Source organism: Mesoplodon mirus (assembly GCF_964341445.2).
Source record: "Mesoplodon mirus genome assembly, chromosome: 16".
In the NCBI taxonomy this organism is placed as follows: domain Eukaryota; kingdom Metazoa; phylum Chordata; class Mammalia; order Artiodactyla; family Ziphiidae; genus Mesoplodon; species Mesoplodon mirus.
In genome coordinates this window covers 77,991,547-78,012,791 of record NC_138992.1, presented here as the reverse complement: position 1 = coordinate 78,012,791, position 21,245 = coordinate 77,991,547, and the positions used below count along the sequence as shown (strand labels likewise).

Genomic DNA, 21,245 nt, shown 5'->3' with positions numbered 1-21,245 from the left:
CAGACTCATCAAGAAAAAAAGGGAGAAGACTCAAATCAATAGAATTAGAAATGAAAAAGGAAAAGTAACAACTGACACTGCAGAAGTACAAAGGATCATGAGAGATTACTACAAGCAACTATATATGCCAGTAAAATGGACAACCTGGAAGAAATGGACGAATTCTTACAAGAGCACAACCTTCCGAGACTGAACCAGGAAGAAATAGAAAATATGAACAGATGAATGACAAGCACTGAAATTGAAACTGTGATTAAAAATCTTCCAACAAACAAAAGCCCAGGACCTGATGGCTTCACAGGCGAATTCTATCAAACATTTAGAGAAGAGCTAACACCTATCCTTCTCAAACTCTTCCAAAATATAGCAGAGGGAGGAACACTGCCAAACTCATTCTATGAGGCCACCATCACAGTGATACCAAACCAGACAAGAATGTCACAAAAAAGAAAACTAAAGGCCGTTATCACTGATGAACACAGATGCAAAAATGCTCAGTAAAATACTAGCAAACAGAATCCAACAGCACATTAAAAGGATCATACACCATGATCAGGTGCGATTTATCCCAAGAAGGATTCTTCAATATACGCAAATCAGTCAATGTGATACACCATATTAACAAATTGAAGGAGAAAAACCATATGATAATATCAGTAGATGCAGAAAAAGCTTTCGACAGAATTCAACACCCATTTATGATAAAAACTCTCCAGAAAGTAGGCATAGAGGGAACCTACCTCAACATAATAAAGGCCATATACGACAAACCCACAGCCAACATTGTTCTCAATGGTGAAAGACTGAAACCATTTCCTCTAAGATCAGGAATAAGAAAAGGTTGTCCACTCTCACCACTGTTATTCAACATAGTTTTGGAAGTTTTAGCCACAGCAATCCGAGAAGAAAAAGAAATAATAGGAATCCAAATTGGAAAAGAAGAAGTAGAACTGTCACTGTTTGCAGATGACATGATACTATACATAGAGAATCCTAAAGATGCTACCAGAAAACTACTAGAGCTAATCAATGAATTTGGTAAAGTAGCAGGATGCAAAATTAATGCACAGAAACCTCTTGCATTTCTGCACACTAACAACGAAACATCTGAAAGAGAAATTAAGGAAGCACCCCCATTTGCCACTGCAACAAAAAGAATAAAATACCTAGGAATAAACCTACCTATGGAGACAAAAGACCTGTATGCATAAAACTGGTGAAAGATGTTAAAGAAAGAAAGAAATTAAAGATGATTCTTTCACACTGGTGAAAGAAATTAAAGATGATACAAACAGATGGAGAGATATACCACATTCTGGGATTGGAAGAATCAGTATTGTGAAAATGACTGTACTACCCAAAGCAATCTACAGATTTAGTGCAGTCCCTATCAAAGTACCAACGGCTTTGTTCATAGTAGAACAAAAAATTTCACATTTGTATGGAAACACAAAAGACCCCGAATAGCCAAAGCAATCTTGAGAAAGAAAAACGGAGCTGTAGGGATCAGACACCCTGACTTCAGACTATACTACAAAGCTACAGGAATCAAGACAGTATGGTACTGGCAAAGAAGCAGAAATATAGATCAATGGACAGGATAGAAAACCCAGAGATAAACCCAAGCACATATGGTCACCTTATCTTTGCTAAAGGAGGCAAGAATATACAACGGAGAAAAGACAGCCTTTTCAATAAGTGTTGCTGGGAAAACTGGCCAGCTACATGTAAAAGAATGAAATTAGAACAATTCCTAACATCATACACAAAAATAAACAAAATGGATTAAAGACCTAAATGTAAGGCCAGAAACTATCAAACTCTTAGAGGAAAACATAGGCAGGACCCTTTGTGACATAAAGATCCTTTTTTGACCCACCTCCTAGAGAAATGGAAATAAAAACAAAAGTAAATGGGACCTAATGAAACTTAAAAGCTTTTGCACGTCAGAGGAAACTATAAACAAGACGAAAAGAGAACCGTCAGAATGGGAGAAAATATTTGCAAATGAAGCAACTGACAGAGGATTAATCTCCACAATTTACAAGAAGCTAATGCAGCTCAATATCAATAAAACAAGCAACCCAATCCAAAAATGGGCAGAAGACCTAAATAGACACTTCTCCAAAGAAGATATACAGTTTGCCAACAAACACATGAAAGAATGCTCAACATCATTAATCATTAGAGAAATGCAAATCAAAACTACAATGAGATATCGTCTCACACCGGTCAGACTGGCCATCATCAAAAAATCTACAAACAATAAATGCTGGAGAGGGTGTGGAGAAAAGGGAACCCTCCTGCACTGTTGGTGGGAATGTAAATTGATACAGCCATCATGGAGAACAGTATGGAGGTTCCTTAAGAAACTAAAAACAGAACTACCACACGACCCAGCAATCCCACTACTGGGCATATACCCTGAGAAAACCATAATTCAAAAAGAGTCAGTTGGGCTTCCTTGGTGGTGCAGTGGTTGAGAGTCCGCCAGCCGATGCAGGGGACATGGGTTCGTGCCCTGGTCCGGGAAGATCCCACATGCCGCGGAGCGGCTGGGGCCGTGAGCCATGGCCGCTGAGTGTGCGCGTCCGGAGCCTGTGCTCCGCAACGGGAGAGGCCACAACAGTGAGAGGCCCACGTACCGCAAAAACAAACAAACAAACAAAAAGAGTCATGTACCACAATGTTCATTGCAGCTCTATTTAAAATAGCCAGGACATGGAAGCAATCTACATGTCCATCAACAGATGAATGGATAAAGAAAATGTGGCACATACATACAATGGAATATTACTCAGCCATAAAAAGAAACGAAATTGAGTTATTTGTAGTGAGGTGGATGGACCTGGAGTCTGTCATACAGAGTGAAGTGTCAGAAAGAGAAAAACAAACACTGTATGCTAACATATATATGTGGAATCAAAGAAAAAAATGGTCATGAAGAACCTAGGAACAAGACGGGAATAAAGACACAGACCTACTAGAGAATGGACTTGAGGACACGTGGAGGGTGAAGGGTAAGCTGGGATGAAGTGAGAGAGTGGCGTGGACATATATACACTACCAAATGTAAAATAGATAGCTAGCGGGAAGCAGCTGCATAGCACAGGGAGATCGGCTCGGTGCTTTGTGACCACCTAGAGGGGTGGGAGGGAGGGAGACACAAGAGGGAAGAGATATGGGGATATACGTATACATATAATGGATTCACTTTGTTATAAAGTGGAAACTAATATACCACTGTAAAGCAATTATACTACAATTATGATGTTAGTAAATGAATGAATGAATGAGTGAATGAACCAAAAAAAAACCGACAATGAGGAACCATCTCACACCAGTCAGAATGGCCATCATGAAAAAATCTACAAATAATAAATGCTGGAGGGGGTGTGGAGAAAAGATAACCCTCTTGCACTGTTGGTGGGAACTTAAATTGATACAGCCACTATGGAGGTTCCTTAAAAAACTAAAAATAGAACTACCATATGTCACAGCGATCCCACTACTGGACATATACCCTGAGAAAACCATAATTCAAAAAGAGTCATGTATCACAATGTTCATTGCAGCACTATTCACAATAGCCAGGACATGGAAACAACCTAAATGTCCATCAACAGAGGAATGGATAAAGAATATGTGGTACATATACAGAATGGAATATTACGCAGCCATAAAAAGAAATGAAATTGAGTTATTTGTAGTGAAGTGGATGGACCTAGAGTCTGTCATACAGAGTGAAGTAAGTCAGAAAGAGAAAAACAAATACCGTATGCTAACATGTATATATGGAATCCAAAAAAAAAAAATACTGAAGAACCTAGGGGCAGGACAGGAATAAAGGCGCAGACGTAGAGAATGGACTTGAGGACACAGGGAGGGGGAAGGGGAAGCTGGGACGAAGTGAGAGAGTGGCGTGGACATATATACACTACCAAATGTAAAATAGATAGCTAGTGGGAAGCAGCCGCACAGCACAGGGAGATTGGCTCTGTGCCTTGTGTCCACCTAGAGGGGTGGGATAGGGAGGGTGGGAGGGAGATGCAAGAGGGAGGAGATATGGGGATATATGTATATGTACAGCTGGTTAACTTTGTTATACAGCAGAAACTAACAGAACATTGTTAAGTTGTTAAGCAACTATACTCCAGTAAAGATGTTAAAAAAAAAAAAAGTAAAGTTTACAGCCACTGCCGGATATGTGATGGTTCTTTCTTTAAATTGCAATTTCCAGTGACCTGTGCCTGAAAAAGGAAATGGTCAAGTCAGAGACTTTTGTTAATCTAGAGAATTAGACTCCTGGTTTATAGAGGAAGTCTATTTCACATTTTATATTCTTCAGTGAATTCATCTTCAGTGTAGTTTGCTGTTCACTTTTGAACGGAAATAAAGTGTTCCTCAACGATGTGTTTATTTGGATAAAAAGGGAATTAGACAAAGTCTACTCTGGGAATTTAAAATAACACACACAGTTATAAATGTCAGTGTTTTTATCAGTTTTTTTAGATAATGTGGGTATTATTTGGGTAGGAAGCTAAAAGAAACACATTTGAACCCAGGAGATAAATCTTGGCAAATAAGAAGTTGAAAATAAAGGAAATAAAAACCTTAAAAGAAAATAAAAACCTTAAACTTCTTATTTCTGAAATTGGCTTAATTCTTCAGTTTAGAGATATTTTCTAGGACTTATGGTTTTAAATTTTTCTTAGAATAAATGTGACTCTTGGTGAGAGGAGGAGTGCCGTTCACTCTGTAAGTCACTGAGAACGTGGGCCGGATAGTTTGGTGTTTTAAAAAATTCACGGCAAACACAGTTAACATTGTCTTGTCACTGACTTGAGTTTCATGCAGGGGTTCAGATGCCGGTGTCTGGAGGAGGGAACTCAGATGGTTCAAAGCTTATGCAGTTGCTTCAGAAGTCACTGGGGCATAATAGCCTTTTTCAAATCCAACAAGTTGATCAATCAAGAAGGGTTTACCGAGTAACTAGAATGTGGTTTACTGTCTGCCCTGAGAATCAAAATTCTCAGATAACTGCAGGGAACTTTATGCAGTGCATTCTCTGTGCTGCCCACTGTGGTACTGACCACATAAAATACTAGAAATGTGGCCCCTACAACTCAGGAACCGCATTTTAAGTTTTATTTTATTTCTTTTTATTTAAAATCAGTTAGCCACAAGGGCTGCCTTACAAGCACAGGTGTAGAAGGTGGCTCTGATGTTCTGTTTTCACCAGGGACCTTTTTGCATTAAATTTAACGCCCCTCCATTGCAGCTTGTCACACCGGCCTCCCACATCTCACGCTGTCCTGGTGGCTTCATCTGATCCTGTGGACCAGCGACCACCGGGCAGTTGTGTCACTCCCTTTCCCGTGCACTGGTCCCTCCAGGAAGGATGCAGGACCTTTCTTGCTGTATCCAAGTGGTGGGTCCCATCCTCCTTCCAAGGAAAAGAACAGACTGGCTTCATTTTTTAATTCTTTACACAGTTTTTTTTCTATAAATTAATTTTATTTATTTATTTATTTATGGCTGCATCGGTTCTACTGCAGCACCAATGATGTTTTACCGCACTTAGTTGTTTCCTTTGTGTGTGTCCCTGTGTGGACTATAAGCCCTCTCAACTAGCGCCACACGATGACTTGGCCTCCCCTGTCAGGAAGATGTGTGCACTAGACAGCTTTGTCCTCAGGCCAGTGAAGCTCTGAGTTGAGACTAAATTGTAAACAAAATTGATTAGTTTATCCCAAGTATGTCTTCAGTGGAAAGAAGAATTAAGTCTAGGTTATGATTTTTTGACAACTACAGTTCTTAGTCTGACTTCTTTAGCTAACTGGCCATTAACAGAGGGAAGGAAAGGAAAGAAAGAAAATTCCTTCTATTTGTGTTTGTTTTCTTTAGGTCACTGCATTAATCCCACTAGTCATCTTTGCCACCCACCAAATTTGGACACATTCTTCCTAGACAGTAAACAAGCAAATTGATCTTATTTGTGATGTGAAATAAATATTGTTTGTTTTATGAGCTGATAATGGGGTATTTAACACTTTGGCAGTGTTGACAAGTGATAGAAAATGGAAAGATACTTCACTTTGTTTTCCTCTCTGCCCTTGGTGACATTAGGAAAACAGTCTTGTTGCCTGTTTTACCTGCGTTCTGTGTAGAACACTCTCAGTAAAGAGCAGTGCAAATGGTTCTTCATGAAAGCAGACATTCGGACAAATTGCTGTTTGTATTGAACATACAGGAGTCTCTGTTTTTTCTTTTTTTGAAAGTTTCCAAGAGAAACCATAGTGCTTGGACTCCACGGAAGACTGTTACTGTCTAGTTTTTTGTGTATTTTACCATGTGTGTGACTGTCCCACATTGCAGCCCATCCTATTGCCACGGCTGCTGACTTGTCAAGGATGCTCTGAGAGTTTACTAGAAAGTAAACACACACCCTTCAACTTCCTTAACAGAAGAATCACTGTGAGTCCAGCATCATGATGATGTTAACTGGTGGTGTTGGTTGTGATGTGATTTATCAAGTGAGGTTTAACATCTTAGGTTTGTCTTATTTATTTGTTTGTGTGTGTGCGTGTTTGTTTATTTATGGCTTGTTGGGTCTTCGTAGCTGCACGTGGGCTTTCCCTAGTTGCAGCGAGTGGGGGCTACTCTTTGTTGTGGTGCACGGGCTTCTCATTGCGGTGGCTTCTCTTGTTGCGGAGCACGGGCTCTGGGCGCATGGGCTTCAGTAGTTGTGGCACACGGGCTCAGTAGTTGTGGCTCGTGGCCTCTAGAGCGCTGACTCAGTAGTTGTGGCCCACGGGCTTAGTTGCTCTGCAGCCTGTGGGATCTTCCCGGCCCAGGGCTCAAACCGTGTCCCCTGCATTGACAGGCAGATTCTTAACCTCTGCGCCACTAGGGAAGCCCCTGAGGTTTGTCTTTATTTTTAGTTAGGTCTTCAGAAAAACTGGTTAAACTTGTACAATATTAATCTGAATACATGCTCTGTAAACTTGCTTTTTGGTCATCACATAACATTTGTGGCAATAAGATAAGTAGAGAGGTGATAGTAGAGTCCACAGCAGTTAACACTGGCCTGCAGCATAAAAAGAAATAAAGAGGTCATAGTCCCTAGGAGCATGACACTGGTGCCATGTATATGGATGTTGAAAGGCTGGGACGTCCTCGGCCTCCTAACGAAGGAAACAGCATCTGTGTTTCTTCTGCAGAAGCTCAGTGAGGTAGTACCAAGACCTCTGCTTGTCACATGGAATCTGAGTTGTGGTCATGGCCACCAGGCAGCCCCGCAGGTGCTCCACCATCCCCTTCCCTGTGCCTCCACACACCCTCACCCAGGCAGCCCTCACCTGGTTACCTCTCCTGGGAAACCTTCCCTGTCTCCAGAAGGTCCTCCCTCGGGGTATCATATAACACCCTTTTCCTTTGCAGTAAACCTGTCCTCTCAGCCTTCTTGTCTCAGACTGGATTCCCAGTCCCCTGCCCCGTGCCTGGCATGTCATAGGTGTTGAGTAAAAACAGCGAAATGAACCAAATGGACTTAGATATGGGTTTTCAGGTCTTTCCCAGACCCACTAGCCTTGCACATCTATTTTGTATACGTATGTTTTTAATTTGGTTTAACCTTCATAGCCTCAAACAGGACTTTGAATTTGGCAGAACAGAGTTCTAATGTTAGTATGTCTATCTGGAAACTGTAAGGTTCTAAATACACACAGAAGTCTTGTGCTATTTTCGTAACTTAGCAGTTAAAATAATATTACTTGATCATATTTTTCAAATTAACTTGAAAGAAAAGGCTGGGCACGTATGATATCTTTCATCCATGCTGCTGTACCAGGACCTTTGCAGTTGAGCCCAGTGGTACCCGATGCTGTGCCCCACCCCTGCCCTCTTGCTTTCTTGAGCCTCTCCTTGCTGACTCTCACTCTGTGTCTAGCTTGCCTCTGTCTCTCCATGTCTCCTAATTGTTATTTCTAGGTTACCATACGTGTAGTCTATCGGCTTAAAATATTACTATTGCAAATTTGTCTTCTTGGTGGACTGTCCCTTTTAATCATTGTGTGATGTCCCTCTCTATCCCTGATAATTTTCTTCTCTCTAAAGCCTACTTCATCTGATAGTAATTTCAACCATATTTATATTAATGTTACATGATGGGTTTTTCCCCCAGCCTTTTACTTTCATCCTACCTGTGTCTTTTTTTTTTTTTTTTTTGCGGTACGCGGGCCTCTCACTGTTGTGGTCTCTCCCGCTGCGGAGCACAGGCTCCGGACGCGCAGGCTCAGCGGCCATGGCTCACGGGCCCAGCCGCTCCGCGGCATGTGGGATCTTCCCGGACCGGGGCACGAACCCGTGTCCCCTGCATCGGCAGGCGGACTCTAAACCACTGCGCCACCAGGGAAGCCCCCTACGTGTGTCTTTATATTTGAAGTGAATTTCTTGTAGACAGCATAAAGATAGACCATATTTTTTAATCCACTCTGCTAATCTGTCTTTTAATTGCTTTGTTTGGACCATATACACTTAATGTAATTATTGATATACTAGGACTTAAGTCTCCCTTTTTATTTCTCGTTTTCTCTGTGTTGTTCAGTTTTTCATTTCTCTGGGTTTTTCTTTTTTTCCTGGCATTATGTGGGTTGCTTGAACATTTTTTAGAATTTCATTTTAATTTATAATGTTTTTGTGTTGTTATAGCTATGTTATTGGTTGCTCTAGGCATTACATTTTATATGCATAACTTATCATTTTGCCAGTTTGTGTGAAGTGTAGGAACCTTGCCTCTTATGTCCCTTTACTGTCCTCATTTATATGAGTGTCTTAAATATTTCCTCTGCATACATTTAGAACCGTATCAGACAGTGTTATGATTCTTGCTTCAACTCCAAATATAATTTCAAAAGCTCAACAGGAGTAGGAAAGCCTAGTGTATTTACCTGTATCTTTCCATTTTTATTTCTTCTTCCTCACACCTCTTGAGGTTCTGTTCATTGTTTTTTTTGGTCTGTTTTTTCTTTGTTGTTTATGTTTGGTAATTGCTATTATCTTCATGTTCACTGATCCTTTTCTCTGTCCCCTTCATTCTGCTGTTGAACCCATCCAGTGACTTTTTTTATTTTCATTATTTTATTTCCTAGTTATAAAATTTCCGTTTAAAAAAATCTGTATCTTTGCCAAGACTTTCTGTTTCTTTGCTGAGACTTTCTGTTCTTTCATTTGTCTCGTTGTGCATTTGTAACTGTCACTGAAGCACGTTTGTAATGGCTGCCTTTGAATCTTTGTCAGTAATTCTAATTCTGCGTCATCTTAGCATTGTCATCTAGTCACTGTGTTTTTTCATTCAAGTGAGATTTTTCCTGGTTCTTAGTGTAACAAGTGGTTTTAGATGGTAAGCTGTACATGATGGGTATTATGGTACGAGATCCTGGATCTTATTTAAACCAGTTTTAGGTGGCTTTGTGTGACACTGCTCTGAGAAGAGACGCTGGGAGGGTGGGGGGCTTCTTACGACCAGGTGGAGGGAGGCGTCAGGATTCCCTTTGTTATTGCTTCCCGCGAGGCTGCTGCTCACCGCCGTGGAGGAAGGTGGGAGGGCCGGGTTGTGGTGAAAGTACTGACTCTGCTGGGCCGACTGGACCCTGCTCCAAGGGGCGGGGACTGAGGCTTGGTTACGGGAGTGAGGTGTCTCCCCTGTGACAGGGCTGTGAGGGTGAATAATGCCTCGGCTCACACCGGCCCAGCTGGCCTGCACAGACTCCTCATCTCAGCCTGTGGAGGGGCATGTCTGGCCCCCGCTTGGGCTTTGCCTGCTGTGTGTGGGAGTAGGTCCCAGCTTTTCTGAGATGTCTGCCAGGGGTAGAGCAGCGACTTCCTAGACGCTTTCTGTCCCACTGGGCCACCCCTTCCCCGTCCTTCCTTTCCAGGGCGCTTTTGTCTGCACCCATTGCTGTTTCTAGGCTGCAGAAAGGAAGCCCAGGAACGTACCGCGCTGTCTGTCCTTGGGTCCCAGCTGGACAGCCTCCTCCTCTCCCCTTTCAGCTGCTGCTTCTGTTTTGTTTCTGTACAGCATCAGGCACTTCCTTGTGTCTCATGGGAGAAATGGGGGGTGTGTCGACTCCGTCTTCCCATTAACCTTCCTGCTAAGCAGCGCTGCCTGTATGAGGAAGGAGCATTAGGTAGTCTGAGAGGAACCAGGAGCACACTGTCCTATTTCTACTTGAATGTGGGCCATTTCAGTGACTGTGGTCCGTCTGGTAGCGAGGATGGAGTTCCTTTGCTGCCTGGTGTCATGTTTTCTGAAAGATGAGAGCTGTGAAGTGTCCGAAGGTCTTTTCTGTAACATCCACTTCAGTGTCGGGCATCTGTGTGCCCCCCTCCAAGTACTTTCCCCGAGGGGCCCCGGGGCCACCATCCAGCAGCCTGGGAGGCCCCGGGGGAGCTCCATCTCGAGCACTGCCGCCCCTTCCATCCCCACTCCTGACACAAGACTTGCTCAGAAGAGCAGAGCCAGATGCACTGGCAGCTGCTCTAGGGCTTGTGTCCTTAGCCAGCAAGTCATTGCCCTTCGTGATTTAGCAAGAAGGTGAGGGGAGTCCAGCATTGCAGATAAACTTGTATTTGTATTTCTTTCCCTTTCCAGGCAAAAGCTTATTATCCCAAATGGAAGTTGCCCTGTTATTCTGAATACTTACTTTTGTCAGAAAGTTGTTGCCAAAGAAGATTCAAAAACAACACGTGAAATGCACAGTTGGGACACACCCCTTCCAAGAAGAAGCATCGTTTTGGCCCAGATGTTTAGATTTAAGAGCCTAACAAATAACTCACCTGAAAACCAGGTAAACGATCACTGACTTAGAGGTTTTTTGCTTTGTAGTAATACTGTGTTTAAAGGCTTTGGAATTTATAGAGGTGATTACCTTTGTGTTTGGTCCTTTCCAAATATTCAGCAACTATATATGTAATCTTTAATTTATTAAAATATGAGTTTTCATTTTTTTTCTCTTCTCATAATTGCCTAAGAATTTTATTTAAGCCTCTTTTATTTATTAAAAAAATCATGTTTTTCTTTTTCATAACATCTGTATCCCTTGGGATAAAAAGAGCTGCATAAACTTGAGGTTATACACTGGAGATTGCTTTTTGGAATTTTAGTGGCCCTGAGCCATGGTCATCCACCAAGATGAACTTGGGGAACCACTAAACTTCTCTTGCGGCGGGCACAAAGGACACCCCCGGGACCACTCGGGCTCCAAGTGTCTGACTTCAGTGCGCCTGCCTCAGGGTCACCTAGTTATCCCAGTCAACGCGGGGGAGCGGAATACTGAGGCTGACAGTGTGAGGGGACTTCGGAAAGAAAAGGAAACAGACTTTGAACCTACTTTGTAGGTGTGGAGTTGAGCGGGAGCTCCCTTTGACTGTCACATGTGTCTGGAGAGAATTATGTGAAAAGGAGGGCTGTCTAATCAATTTAATTTAACAGATATAAAGTACAGCTCAAAGCGCATGACTGCTTTAACGTACAGTTTTAGACAGCTATGTGATGTTAAATTCATGAGGTGTGTCTTCGTCTCACTTCAGTGCTAGGGGAGCGGCGGTAGAGCTTAGTGGTTAAGTGTGTGGACTTTGGAACTAGGTGTCTAGTTCGGGTCCTGCCTCAGCCACTTGCTGCTGGGTGACCTTGGGTAAGACACTGAACTCCTGTCTCAGCATTCTCATCTGTCAAACAGTGGTAACGATGCAGCCTGCCTCCTTGGGTTGGGAGGTTAAATGTGTTTGTTACACAGCATCGTATGTAAAGAAAAGGGCTGCAATGTGGGAAGCACGGAGCACTCTAGAGGTAATGTAATCTTAGTAGGGTATTTACTGGGGTCATAAAGGTGTTGCATGTTGTTCACAGGAGTGTGCAAAGTGCTGGCACTTCCTAATAACCCTAGTCATTCTTTTATTTTGTTTTGTAGTTTGTGCTATTGAGATTGTTACCTCATAAAAGAAAAATTTTTAAATCACCATATAAGGTGTTTTAATAGCAGTACTTTCTCCACGTTTTCAAATCCCCGAGGTGGTCTGTCCTCCTGCCGCTCCCCTGTTCCTCAACTCACCAGGCCTCCTCGGCCACGTTGGTGGCCCGCGTATGGGAGCCCCGCGCCATGGGCGTGCGTCTGTCCTTGTCATTCCTTGAGTGTCCTGCAGTCACACCCGATGCTCAGGGTTCCCCAAGCACATCAGGATTTGGTATGTGGTGTGCCCTCGTGGGTCAGACTGGAATTGTTCCCTTTGCGTGTCTTGCCAGGTTATGTGTGATGGTCACACCACCGTGGGCACAGACTGGACCCTCAGGCATGAACAAGCAGAGCTGGGCTTCCCCGCCCAAGCTCCCCTGAGGGATTCTCTGCTGGATGCAGTCGAAAGCCAAGGAGTTGCCACCTGGTCGGCAGCCGGGGTCCGGGTGGTGGTGCAGAGAGTTTACTCTCTTCGCTGCAGGTGTCGGCAGGCAGATGGCACAGACCCACCTGGAGTTCGGTGAGTGACGAGACACAGGTGCAGGTGCCCAGACTCACCTGGAGAAAGTGGAGGCTCTTCTCAGAGCAGTTTCTTCACTGTATTCACCATGTACATGGGTTGTATTTGTTTGTTTGGTTTTTATTTACATCAGAATTTGGGACACATGGTATGACAGAGGATTTTGTCTATTTGTATAAAAAGTCCTTACTGAAAAAGTCAGTTGCATTTACTTTTACCTTTAATAGTTCATGTTACTGAAAGTAATACAAGCACAATTGGTATTATCATAAGAAAGCCAAGGCATGGTTACGTACTTAAAAGACCACTGCAATAGCTATCAAGTTTTATGTCTTAAAAACCTGAATAAGTAAATGGCAGCTGGTGAATCTGTGGCTCCCAGATGGTGCTGTCGAGTCTGCATCAGAGCTCTTGGCAGAACTTCTGCTGTGGTGCAGACATTTTTTTACTGCCCTAACCAGTGAGGTGACCACTGACCATGTAGGAAATATGGCTGGTGGGACCGAGGAACTACATTTTAAATTTTATTTAAGTTGAATTAACTTTATTTTAAAGTTTATGTGGATAGTGGCTGCCTTGGTACACAGGATGGCTAGGTAGCTACGAAAGCAAGGGCAAAACCTGTGATTCAAAGTACTTTGCTCCAACACATTGTGGGAATGGCGTCTTTTCTGCTGAGACTTAGGCTCCTCCTGGTTTTATGTGTTTTCAAGTAGCTATAGACACATTGCTGACTGAGAGTTTATTTATTTATGTCAGACTCTTCTGAGGTTATCTTTCTATGTTAAATTGCCCTCAAAGCAGTAAGGCAGATTTATAACAGAATAGAAATGAAAAGCATAGATTCCAGTTCATCAAACAATCATTTTGTCTCTCTACTATTAGGAGAACACATATTGGAGAAATAGTAATTCACAGTCATCCTATCCTTACAGTGCCTTCTGATGTTTTTCAGAAAGCAAGCAGGAAGCACTGCTCTGTTAACTGTGAGTCCTCTTCCAGTGGACAGCAACTTACTTTAAAGTACCATGAATTTGAAAAAGTCCCTTCAGGTGTAGAGTTAGAGAATGTTTCTTTTGGAATTATAGAAAAAAATTATTTTTATTTTGTTTGGAATACGTGTGTGTGTGAAACCATTATATCCATCTTTAGGTTTTAACACGACTTGTAGCTGTCGACCAGTTTTGTGCTAGACTTAAATTTGTGTAACTCTAAATAGGATTACCTGAGACAGTTACAGGTTAGACAGAGGTTTGGTCTTGCTTAGCGTTTTTCGCGGTCTGTAGCCGTGCTCGGCTCTAAGGAGGGAATACCGAGTGAGCAGGGCGCGGAGCACCGCTCCAGGGAGGTGGGCCAGCGGGAGCTGAGGCTGCAGGGAGGGGCTCGCGGAGCTGGCGTTGAGCATCGTGCTCCTCGGAGGCCGTCCTCCAGCCCTGCGGTGGCACCTGTTTTACTTGTTGAGCAAAGAGAAGAAATTGGAAGGTAAGCTGCTGCCAGCGGTCAGCGTGGGAGTGCTTTGGGTCCGTGCCTTGTAATACACCCGGGACATATCGAATGAGACTGTGCTCGTGGTGGACTGAAGGCAGGGCAGGCACACCTCAAAAATAAGAAAACAACATTGAGTCATTCAGATGGAATGCGCCTGCGTCGTGGCGGGGGGCTTCTCGTTGCACACGTGAGGCTGTAAACAGAGGCTGGAGGACCTTAGCGCCATTTCACAGGTGAGGAAGTGGGACCTCAGAGAGGTTCTTACTGCTCATAGTCATGCAGGTGGATGAAAGGAAAACATCATGAGGTATAGAATCCCCAAATGACAGTATTGTAGAGAATACGGGAGCTAAAAGAAAGGGAAGAATATTGAGTTAGAACCAAGCTGTGTTTAGAATACAGCTGACCCAGGGGTCAAGTCATCCTGGAAAGCCACTGCAGGAGCTGTGCCTGAAAAGGAACTTTTGGACAGAGGCCATAGCGTTTGGCCTTGGGTTTGAGAGAAGGCTTCTGAGATGTCTTTGGGGTACAAAAAGGTCTCATTGTATAACTGATCATTAGTTTTTTCTAGATTCATTTGCTATAATAATGATCAGGTTCTCCAGTTTACAAATGACATTAAGATAGAAAGTAACATTACACTTAGCACCCTAGTGATTCTTTGCTGGTGTGTGTAAGGCATCTCCTTGGAGAGTCCCTCAGCAGCATGTGTCCTGGTGTGGACCTTTACACCTGCACGTGCAACACGATACAAGAGGAGACACCATCAGAAGACTTAGGCATATCGCCTAGGTCACCCTTTTCTACTTGAATTCTGCCTGTAACTTCCTGCCCGTCGGTAACTTGGGGGCAGCTGTGCGGTGCACAGAGTCAGTCTTGTCCAGAGGCCCGAGCACAGCGAGCGCAGGAGGGAGATTGAACAGTGAGGGCCGCTCTCCTGCTGTCCCCTGCGTTACCTCACCTGCTTTACCCCAAAGACCTCTCTAGCCAGCAGTGAGCTGAAGACGACTCTGATCACTGTGTATTTTCTACAGTCAGAAATGGCTGCGTCAGAATAAATTCAGGCCTGTGCAGAGAGAGAGAGCGCTGTCTTACGAGACTCTGCTGCCACGGGGTTCTCCCTTCCTGCCCAGAGCAGGCCAGGTGCCTCCCGAGGAAGCTGTGGTGACTTTTCTGTCTAACTTGGCACCTTGATCGTATCATCCTAGTGCTCTAGCCATGTCACTTTTATGGGATCAGTAAGAGCTTATCTTCTGGCAGACAGCCCAATTTCTGTCAGCTTTGAAATCAAAAGAAATTTATTTGAAGCCTGCCAATCCTGAAGAGGGGCAGATAGATTCTGTCAAAAGGTTCATATTGGGCTTCCCTGGTGGCGCAGTGGTTGAGAGTCTGCCTGCCAATGCAGGGGACACGGGTTCGTGCCCCGGTCCGGGAGGATCCCACATGCCGCAGAGCAGCTGGGCCCATGAGCCATGGCCGCTGAGCCTGCACGTCCGGAGCCTGTGCTCCGCAACGGGAGAGGCCACAACAGTGAGAGGCCCGCGTACCGGAAAAAGAAAAAAAAAAAAAAAAAAAGGGTTCATATTCTCTGAGCTATGAAACATTATCAGAAATACACTTCGGGTTTCAGAAATATAATAAGTAGGAGTCTCTGGTCCGTTGTTCTTCTGGATGACGTCCTTTAACTCAAGCTATTAAAGAAAACATTTCTACTCGGTTTCTCAGGGTGTTATAGGTCAGCGTAACCAACACTAACTGAAGTTTTATAAACCCCTAAATCAAAGGTAGCAGAAAACCAGCCCAGAGGACACTCCCTAAACAGTAAGCAAGGCAGTCTGTTCAGAGCCAAAACACACGTTAATCTAGATCCACTGCATATTGGATGAATATTATATAAATGCATGACTAATAAGACCATAGGCTTTTTTAGCCCAAAGGGAGCACTGGTTTATACTGGAGGAAACTGGGGCCAAGAAAAAGTAAGTGGACTCCCTAGTGACTCCCTCCCTCCTGGCAGAGTGGAATCTAGACCGAACTGCCTTGCTCCCGGTCCATGGGGATCGCCATTAACATTGCCTTTTTCCCTCCCTTTCTGTGAAACCTTCACTTCCTTTCTCCTTGAGATATTTAACTTAGGGACAAATAATTTAATTTTATCCCTCAGAGATGCACATTCTTTCTAGCCTGTCATTGCAGAAATACTTATTATGGGAGAGAGTTAGTCTTTTGTAAGGGCGTTGAATTCACAGACATGGTCATGCATTTGGACAAAAGCCTGGAGGGGACAGAACCTTCTTACTTAACTGTTTTCTAGTTATCTTGCACTTCAGTTTTATGGAAATTCATTGAGCTGAACTCGGGGGGGAAAAAGCACATTTTCCTTCCTCTATACCTTGATGTTATTCTCTTTTCATCTTTTGACCCTTCCTTTAGTCTGTTTTAATATTTCTTCTTTTCACTAAGGAAAAAAAAAAAAAATCCACTGTTGCCCTGGGCCAGACTCTGGGTCTGCATGGTTGACAAAACCAGACATCATTCTGTGCTCATGGGGCATAGTCTGGTGAGGGAGTCCCACACAAAACAATCAAAAACAAATACATTTATGATTTTAAGTTGTGGTCAGTGTTCTGGTAAGGAAAAAGTGGGATACTATGAGAGACCAGTGGAGAAGGGAAAGAATTTACTTTGTGGATTCAAGCGCAGGTGTCCTAAGGCAGTACTATTTAAGTGACACTTGAAAGCTAAGCGGCTGTTAGGTGAAAAGCAGATGAAATAGAGGGAGTGCCCTTGAGAGCTCCAGACAGGAGGGAGATGGTGGAGTGGCCAGCGTGCGTGGGCCATGGGCAGGAGCCAGCCCCAAACAAGGTGTGTACCTATCTGACAGACACTTCAGCTGTGGGATGGAAAACGGTTTGAGGAAGAGGGGATGTGGAGCAGGGCCCCAGTGGAAGCAGAGAGGCCCGGGAAGAGGCTACTGCTGCATCCAGCACAGCCCAGGCTCCAAGTGTCATGCGGCACCACGGCAAAATGGAGGAATGTTTCTGATGTGTGTGGTGACTTGGTAAAGGATTGAGTGGGGGTAGGGGGGAAGGAAATATTAAGACTTATCCTCAGTTTGAGTGCTTGGTTGAGTGATGGGTCATTACTGAGGTAAGAAAACTGGTTTGGAGGGAAGCTTGAGAATTCAGTTTGGGGCCTGTTTAGTTTGAGATTCCTATGAGACATGCAAGAAAGGATGTCAGATGAAAAGTCTGGATATACAGATCTCACATTCAGAGAAGATTTTAGGTTGGAAGTAAATATCGGGGGGTTTTCAGCCTACAGCTGGTCGGTCTGTATATTTGTACTTGCATTCGTTTTGTTGGCTAATTTGAAGAGGTTACGGTTGTCCATGTGCTAAGTTCCAAAGGCCCTGGAGGGCCTTTAGTGAGAGGCAGATGCCCCAGCCTTCCTCCCTTGACCCCCTTCACAGCTGCTCTGTCCCAGCTGGAAACTGTCTAAAGCCAGGGCAGTGGATGAGATCACATTAGGGAAATCATAGACACAAAAGAAAGAAGAGATGTAGCGTCAAGATCTAAGGTCCTGTAGCATTAGAGAATGGGTAGGAGAGGGACCACAGAGGAGCCTGGAGAGGAAGGGCTAGTCGTGGCAGGCACTTGGCATTGTGGGATGCCATGTGTGGTAGAGGGCAGCTGACGGGGTGCCTCAGAGAAGCCTAACAAGGTGACGGATGAAGCCATGCGAAGTTCCTGGGTGACTTTATGCACAGGAGTTGCTGGGGGTGGAGGTGGAAGCTAGCTCCCTGGGCATGCAGGAGTGGGTGGGAAGTGGGGAGTGTGGACAGGTTTTGACAACAAAGTTTTGTTGACACAGAAGGGAGTGAGAATGCCCAGCATTTAACAGCACAGCAGAACTACACTGCAGGCATTCTGTCTCTTGCTTCCAATATTGGGACCATTTTTCTTTCTTCTTTTTTGTTTTTTAATTGAAGTATAGTTGATTTACAATGGTGTTAGTTTCAGGTATACAGCACAGTGATTCAGTTTTGTGTGTATATATTCTTTTCCATATTCTTTTCCATTATGGTTTATTACAAGATACTGAATATAGTTCCCTGTGCTCTACAGTAGGTCCTTGTTGTTTATCTGTTTTCTCTAGTGGTGTGTATCTGTTAATCCCAAATTCCTAATGTATCCCTCCCCCGCTTTCCCCTTTGGTAACCGTAAATTTGTTTTGTATGTCTGTTTGTTTTTGTTTTGTAAATAAGTTCATTTGTATCATTTTTTTTTTAGATTTCAGTATAACCAGTGTTCATAGTGGCACTATTTACAATAGTCAAGACTTGGAAGCAAGCTAAATGTCTGTCAACAGATGAATGGATAAAGAAGGTGTGGTATATGTATACACAATGGAATATTACTCAGCCATAAAATAGAGTGAAATATTGCTATTTGCTGCAACGTGGATGGACCTAGAGAATATCATACTAAGTGAAGTAAGTTAGACAGAGCAAGGCAAATACCATTTGTCTTTTGAAAATGCGTTGAGGTAGAGGCAGGTCGTCAGTGGAAGGAGCGGAAGGTCTAGATTCAGACTAGTCTTGGTTCAAATGCTGACTCCCCCACTTAGCAGGGAGACTTGGAGCAGATGATGTTTCCTTATTTGTGAAATTGGAATTACAATACTGTCCATAATACAGGTTCATGATGAGGATTAAATGAGATCACATATGTAAAGCATTTCCCACGGTGCTTCCCATATACTAATAACACTCAGAGGGCGGCTCACCAGCTCTTGAAAAGCAAGCGTGAACACTTTAAAATTGTAAAATAGTGATAAACAACATTGTACAGTAATAGAAACCTAACATAAGCAAAGAAAAGACATCTAGTTACAAATCGGCATTTGTGTTAGTTTTGTGTCTGTTGTCTAGCTGCAGGGAAAGCTTGATTAAAGTGGTTTTACTTCCATGCTTTTGGCCACCCTCACCCTACTCATTAGCAAGGAGTTGAAGCTCATTTACTTTAGAAAACAAACATTTATGTATATTCATGTGTGAACTGTGACCCCTGCCTCTCAGTGATGGAAGTATAGAAGTTCCTCTGTAATAAACACATTTCCAACAATGGCCCGAGTGCCGCGTCCCGTGTTGGACGGTGCTGTTAACTACAGCTGGTCTAGTTTTGTTTTTTATCTGGAACAACTAAAGACATCCCAGACTGCTGATGGTGGAAATGCAGAATGAGGAACGAGCAGGTAGTGGGTGGGATGATTCGGGCCCTTAGTTTGTGTTTGGACAGCAGAGAACAGATTCTTGTCTCCAGCTTGCCAGGGCTCTGTTGAAAAGAAAGTCATCAGCTGTGTGCTCACCAGCCAGGTCTCCAGCTCTTACGAACTTTCACTCTCTTCCTGTTACCTGGTTGGATGATATGCTGGATTCATGTCTCTTTTGTGTGTGTATCAAGATGGAATGGCGTGGTGTTCTTCCTCCAGAGCAGCAATTCATACATGTCAGTGGTGGAAGAGCTCCAAGGGAGGACGGCAGTTCCTCCTCATCAGAGGCACACAGGCCGCCCCGCCTGCTCTCCTTTTGCATCTGCCACACCCACCAGACTGTGCAGTGATTGTATTGACTGACCCGCTCAGCATCACATTGCATAAGGCTGTTATTTTACTTGTACTTTATTTCTTCATATTGTAGAAAAATTGGAATCACTCGTCTTCAATGATTTGAGTATTCTTATCGTGATGCAAAGGTATTATAAGAGGAGAGCATCATTTTTTTAACGTGTCCTCATAAATGATGTCATAGCCCATTCCTTAGGTTTTTCTTAAGGTTTTTCTAGTTAGTCATTAACTCTGTGTTCACGAGTCTTAAATAAACCCTTTACTCTCAGCTTCCCAGCTCTTAACTTTTGCTTATTTCCTCTCTAAAACACCTCTTTTGTGATATCCCAAGGTCATTCAGCCCCATTTTCTTCTGTCCTGTCTTATTGCTGGTAATTCTACTAATTGACATCCAGATCTTTTACATTCTCTGCCATTCCTCCTATTCACATTCTGAATTACTGTGAAGGGTAAAAATAGCATCAAGTCCATGGAATTACAGTTCTAGTCCTCGCTGTTCTTTAATGCGCACACAAACAGGTGTCAAAGTGGGAAGTTGACTGAAAAGAAGCCGAAGGAATCTATCTTACTTCTACCTCTTTTCTTTTTTCTTTTTTCTTTTTTTTTTTTTTTTTGCGGTACATGGGCCTCTCACTGTTGTGGCCTCTCCCGTTGCGGAGCACAGCCTCCGGACGCACAGGCTCAGCGGCCATGGCTCACGGGCCCAGCCACTCCACGGCATGTGGGATCTTCCCGGACCTGGGCACGAACCCGTGTCCCCTGCATTGGCAGGCGGACTCTCAACCACTGCGCCACCAGGGAAGCCTTCCAGCCTCATTTTTACATGTGTGTATCCAGTTGTCCTAGCACTATTTGCTAAAATGACTACTCTTTCTCCATGGAATTTTCTTGGCACCCTTGTCAAAAATCAGTTGACCATACATATAAGTGTTTTGACTCTCAGTTCTCCTCCATTGCTCTATCTGCATGTCTTTATGCCAGCACCACAGTGATCTTAATTATCAATACTATACCTTTATAGTATGTTTGGAAATCAGGGAATGTGAGTCCTCTAACTTTATTTTTTCCAAGATTATGTTTGGAATTGTGAGTCTTTTATATTAACACATGAATTTTAGAATCAGTTTGTTAATTTTTATTTATTTTGCAGTAAACCAACTGGGTTTTTGATAGAGATTGTGTTGAATGTGTATGTCAATTTGAAGAGAATTGCTGTCTTATCAATACTTAGTCTTTGGATCCATAAACGTGGGATGTCTTCTCATTTAATTAGATCTTTAATTTCTTTCATCAGTGCTTTGTAGCTTTCAGCCTGCAAATCTTGCATTTCTTTTGTTAAATTTATACCTATTTTCTTTTTTTATACTATTGTAAATGCAGTTGCTTCCTTAATTTCACTTCTGATTGTTTATTGCTAATGTGTAGATATGCAAGTGATTTTTATATATTGGCCTGTGTTCTAAAGTCTTGTTGAATTTGCTGTATTCGCTCTCACAGTTTTTAGTGGATTCCTTAGGATTTTTCACACATAAAATTATGCAGTCTTCGAATAAAGATAGTTTTACTTCTTCATTTCCAATCTGGTTGTATCTTAT

The 21,245-nt window shown here is 43.2% G+C and overlaps 1 protein-coding gene across 2 annotated transcripts in view; it reads left to right on the top strand.

The window, feature by feature from the left end:
- Positions 1-21,245, top strand: part of SPIDR (scaffold protein involved in DNA repair) — a 334,647-nt gene that overhangs the window by 228,028 nt on the left and 85,374 nt on the right. For both annotated transcript variants that reach the window (XM_082601006.1, XM_082601005.1), the window contains exons 9-10: positions 10,655-10,850; positions 12,305-12,534. In XM_082601006.1, coding sequence (XP_082457132.1) covers positions 10,655-10,850; positions 12,305-12,534 — 426 coding nt within the window. The remainder of the gene's footprint in view (positions 1-10,654; positions 10,851-12,304; positions 12,535-21,245) is intronic.